The sequence below is a fragment of the Phaseolus vulgaris genome, chromosome 4 (assembly GCF_000499845.2).
Source record: "Phaseolus vulgaris cultivar G19833 chromosome 4, P. vulgaris v2.0, whole genome shotgun sequence".
NCBI lineage: Eukaryota > Viridiplantae > Streptophyta > Magnoliopsida > Fabales > Fabaceae > Phaseolus > Phaseolus vulgaris.
This window is the reverse complement of record NC_023756.2, coordinates 37,275,496-37,280,776: the sequence shown is the minus strand read 5'-3', so window position 1 is coordinate 37,280,776 and position 5,281 is coordinate 37,275,496. Positions and strand designations below refer to the sequence as shown.

General features: G+C 40.3%; 1 protein-coding gene across 1 annotated transcript; it reads left to right on the top strand.

Annotated features, from left to right (window-relative positions):
* Positions 1 to 239: 239 nt before the first annotated feature.
* On the top strand, positions 240 to 773 carry LOC137838758 (uncharacterized). Its single transcript, XM_068647984.1, has one exon. The coding sequence runs from the start codon at positions 240 to 242 to the stop codon at positions 771 to 773; it is 534 nt and encodes a 177-aa protein (XP_068504085.1).
* The last annotated feature ends 4,508 nt before the right edge of the window (positions 774 to 5,281 follow it).

The following is a 5,281-nucleotide window of genomic DNA, read 5'->3' as shown; positions in this document are numbered from 1 at the left end:
GCGAACAATGCCAGAAGCATGCTGGTTGGCATCATGCGCCAACAGAAGAGCTGTGGGTGATCTATAGCCCGTGACCTTTTCATACTTGGGGAATAGATATCTTGGGTCCTTTCCCTTTGGCGATACGCCAGATGAAGTACCTAATGGTGGCCATCGAGTACTTTACGAAGTGAATTGAGGCCGAGCCATTAGAACATATAACCGCTCATAAGGTAGAACATTTCGTTTGGAAGAATATAATGTGTTGCTTTGGGATCCCCAGACATTTAGTGTCAAATAATGGAATGCAGTTTGCCAGCCAGCAGTTGGGTAAGCTGTGTTCAGAGCTCGGGATAAAACAAATATTTGCCTCAGTAGAGCATCATCAGACGAATGGTCAGGTGGAGTCGGTCAACATGGTCTTGCTAAGAGGCTTGAAAAGGCGGCTAGAGAAAGCAAAGGGTACATGGTCAGAGGAGATTCCTCGGATTTTGTGGGCCTACCACACTACTCCTCAATTGACGACTAATGAGACCCCTTTCAGTTTGGTATATGATACCGGTGGAAATTTAGGAAAACTCTCCTCGGTACCAGAATTTTGTGGTGGAAAAGTCCAACGAGGGAAGAAAGGTGAACCTAGACTTGTTAGATTACGTCCGCGAGCAGGCCCGTGTGAAATCAGAGGCCTTGAAGAGAAAGGTGGAGCTGTGACAGAGAACCAAGGTCAAACCAAGACAATTCAGGGTTGCGGACTTGGTAATGCGAAAAGCTCACCTTTACTAGTTGGAGAATAAGTTATCTCCAAAATGGATTGGACCGTTTCGTGTGGTTGAAGTGCTCGGGAATGGGGTGTACAGGTTATAAACCCTAGAAGGAGGAACTATTCCTCGAACATGAAATGCTACAAACCTTAAGTTTTATTTTAGTTAATCTGTTTGATTAAATGTTTATTGTTGAACTATGTGATGCTTAAAGATGACGCTCTTTTTCCCTTAAAGAGGGTTTTTTAACGAGGTCATCTAATGAAAAATTGTTCTCAGAAAATGATGCACTGCTTTTTTTTTATGTTTGCTTGTTTAAAGTCGGCTCATCATACTACGACCTTTCTCGGTAATGTTACCTGAGTAGGCGCCTTGTGTGCGAAATGATTACTCACGGGTAAGTGCAAAGTTGAATCGTCTGAATAAAAGCATGGTAAGTCGGGCTATCTCGGTGTGTAAGCGATCACTCGAATCTAGGCGCTCTGTGCGACGAGTAAATGTTGCATAGTTGAATTATCTATTTAAGCAAATGGTAAGTCGGGTTAGCTCGGTGAGCAAGTGATCACTCGAGTCTAGGCGTTCTGTGAGATGAGTAAATGCTGAATAGTTGAATTATCCATTTAAGCACATAGTAAGTCGGGTTAGCTCGGTGAGCATGTGATCACTCGATTCTAGGCGCACTGTGAGATGCAAAATGGGGTATGGTTTGAATTGTTCAGCCAATTATTGTGAAGATGCATATTATGATGAGCTCGGATCACCACGTGTCCAACATGAGATAAGGTGGATATCCGAGTAGATGCAACACGAAGTCGTGATCAAGGTACAAGATGCCCTTGATTAGTTATTGTATAAGGTGCGGTTTGTTAAAAGGTTAGAACCTCATGTTTTTATGTTTGTTTACGATAAATGTTCAATTGCTTTTGATGATTATGCTTGAAATATGTTTAAGATAAATAATCAGTTACTTTCAACATTGTGTTCGAGTTTGTTACTTTCATTACTTTAGGATTGTGCAATAAACCTTAAGACATGGTTTAAATATTACGATGCATAAGATGATGTTAGTAAAAATCAAAGGTAAATTGTTCACTAGCAGAGCACAGATAAATAAGTTGTACAAAGATAAAAAGACTTGGTCATTGCTCCCTGAGCTCCCCATCCACCATGACTTTGCCCGGAGCTAGCTGCGAGAAGTCCACTTTTGGGTAGAGTCCAGAGGTTTGTTCCATGGCAACCTCAAATCCTACTAGAAAGGTTTGTAGACCACGATTTCGCTGGCAAGGAACTCATCCTTTTGGGTCAATTCTTGCTGTAGCTTTTCGCGGTGGCTTTGCTCTTCGGTTAGACGAGTTGTTTTCTCTGCGGCTTCTTTAGTTTTCTGTGCCAAGAGTTGCTCGGTACATTGATAGAGGATTTGGAGGTGTTAAAGTTCCTGTTGCAAGCCAACCACCTTTCGGTGGAGTTCTTCATTTTCTTAAATCTTCAACTCCGTTGCAACCTCTTGACTTTGTATTTGCTTGGCAGCCAAGTAGTTTGTGGCCAGAGCTTGTCCAGACAACCTCATGCCCTCTTGAAGTAGGTGGCGTCCATCAAGGACCATCAAACTCTCTTCATCATTGGGCAATATCAGGGCACTCTCAAGATATGAGGCAATGTCCAGACTAGGGTCTCATAACCCTTTCCTCCTAGAGTTCTCTGCGCCCCTTTCAAAGTTGGACATTATGATTGGGGAAGGGGATGGAGCTCTTGGTGCAGACGCATGGTGGTAGGCAGCCCGATTGCGTGAAGGGGAGTGCTCAGTAGGGACGATGATAGCCTTCCTCTTTCTGGGGAAGATCAGTCCCGAGCTAGTCTTTTTCATCATCCTCGGTAGGCACAAGAGCAACTGGAGCTTTTAGTGGCATCTGACTGGCCACCTTAGCTTTCCTTGCCATCTCTTCCAGTTCTTCATTGCTGAATCTGGCTAGCATCCTTTCTGCAGTAAACAGAAGCAAATGGTTGCAATTTATAAAGTAGAGTGGAACACGCTGAGGCTAAAATAGAAGGTATACCCGTGTAGCTCTTTAGGGCATTTTGGATGAATTCTTTGCTTAACAGGTAAGTCCTATCAAAGACAACTTGCAAGCTTGACAAGAACTTGCAGACTTCCTGGTCATAAGGGGGCAGGTCTTCCAGGCGCCGAACAACCTTGAAGCACGGTTTTTCGGTGCAATATAGGGGAACCCATCCAAAAGAGTAGGATTATATTTATTGGCGCGAAGTTTTAAGAAGTGGCCTTTGAAGTTTTTATAAGAGGACTAGAAGAGGGTAAGCAAGCATTTTCCAGGGTCCAGAGTTGGCGGCCCAATCTTTTGGCCTAAAAAAAGTATACGAAAACCTCCACAGACGGCGAAAGGCCAAACTATGAACAAAGGATGGTAAATGCTCGGATGAATGCCCAGTTATTAGGATGTAGCTGGGTCGGAGCAACGTTCAACTCGGTTAAAAGTTCTTTCTGAAAAATGGTAAGGGGAAGGCATAAAATGACCTTTTTAAACACGGTTACATAGAAAAAGCATAAGGGTTTCCTAGGGTTGGAGAACTCCTCACAACACACTGGTTCATCTTCTCTACAAGGAACTATGTATATCATATCGTTTTCTCTACCAATGGTACAATCGCATTTTCTAAGGGTTACTATTTGTTCAGAGGAGGTGTAGGATGAGGTTTCTTCTAAAAGGTTTTGGGGTGCCTAAGGGTATAAGGCTTTGTAATCCTAGCAGGTTTTATCTAGGACAACATACAAGCAGAATGCAAAAACAAAGTTTAGACCAGGCAAAGTAAGTAATCGTAAGCTCAAGGCATGTACATTTAAAGGTTTATGCAATGCCCACAACAGGGAGACAGTCATCATCATTGGCAGAAACCATAAATTCATATGCAAACCCAGCTCATGCAATGTAGATATGAATGCTTAATGGTGTGATCGGGCAGTTGATTCAATGATACGTGTGTATAATGTTAAAAGATTATAAAGGAAAAATACCTATTGTGATCGAAATGGGGGAACTTAGAGAAGTGGAGATCCTGAAGGCACAAGAGGTGTGAGCGAAGGGGATCGAAGAGCGAAAAAGGTTTTGAATTTAGATGAAACATTATGGCGCTAACAAGGTTTACAATAGCGTTTATGCGAGGAATGGAATTCGAAACGGTGAGGTTTTCTCCACCGCCGATGTTGCACCACGTGTGTGTGCCAAATTGATTATTGGGAGATGTCACCTCAGAGACGCTTCGTGCGTCGTGCGTACCTAACCACTGAGAAACCGTCACGTCAGCTGCCGAGGCACTCAAGACTCTTCGCTTAGCCTAGCTCAGCTCGAGCCTGGAGGGCTTGTGTACTGAGCAGGAGTTCGGTTCTCCGCAATCCTCTGAGAATAACACGGTCCTCGGTCTGGGTCAACAAGTGGTCAACTTGGCTATTGGGCTCGGGTGAGGATTATGCGTTTGGCCCAATTAAAGGGGCCTATTGAAAATGAGCACAATGTGGTTGTCGTACGAAGGGGAGGGCCCATTATGTGTGTGTGCTTATAGATAAATGTGCATGTTGATTGCTTATAACGTGTGTATTCATTATTTGTTGCATGTTGGTTACATATTAAATATTTTGTTGATAGTTGCTGATAATAACCCTAAAAAGATAAGGGTGTGCACTCGTAATAGAACATTGCCCTGTGGTTAGCACCTGAAAATAATTGGTGTCCGTGACAGGTAGATTTTTCTGTTAGAGATATTAAAGATAAAAGATTAATGTTCCCAGTTTTGTTTTCAGTTAAGATTTTATTCTCGTGAGCAAGTGCTCTTACAATAATAGTTATAAAAGGAGATTGAGTCTCCGGGTGAAAGTACGTTGTTTTTGCACACTTAACTAAATTGTTACTTTTGGTGAGTCCTAACTGACTTGATCGTCAGAATGTAATCAACAGGTAGGACGCTCTTTGTCACAACGGAACCTTATTCTAGGGCGGTAAGGAGATGTGAATCAGATTCCAAAAGAGGCAGATCCAGGAGGAGGTGCTTAACCTAAGTCAACCGGCAAAAACAAAAGTAATTAAAAAAACTTCCCTTTATAAAAATAACAATTTATGTTTTTTAATATTATTTTTATAAAATTATATATATATTATTTTTTATTTTTAATTAATTACTCATAAAAAATAAAATTATATATGTCACTATATAAAGAGAAGATACCGGTTTCTTTTATCGGCACTGAGAATATACCCTTATATATTTAAAATTCTTTTATGATTTTAATTTTGAAATATTGATAATTATTTTTATTTTTAAAAGTAAATAAATTATTCTATTTTTTGTTTACAGTTTTCTAATGTATTATGAAACTCTTATTTTATTTAGTATTATATAAGTATATTTGTTTTTAAAAATTTATAACAATTAATAAAGAGATACACCTTATATTTATAATTATTTTATGATTTTATTTTTGAGATTGTGATAACTATTTTTGTTTTAAAAATAAATAATAAATTATTCTATTT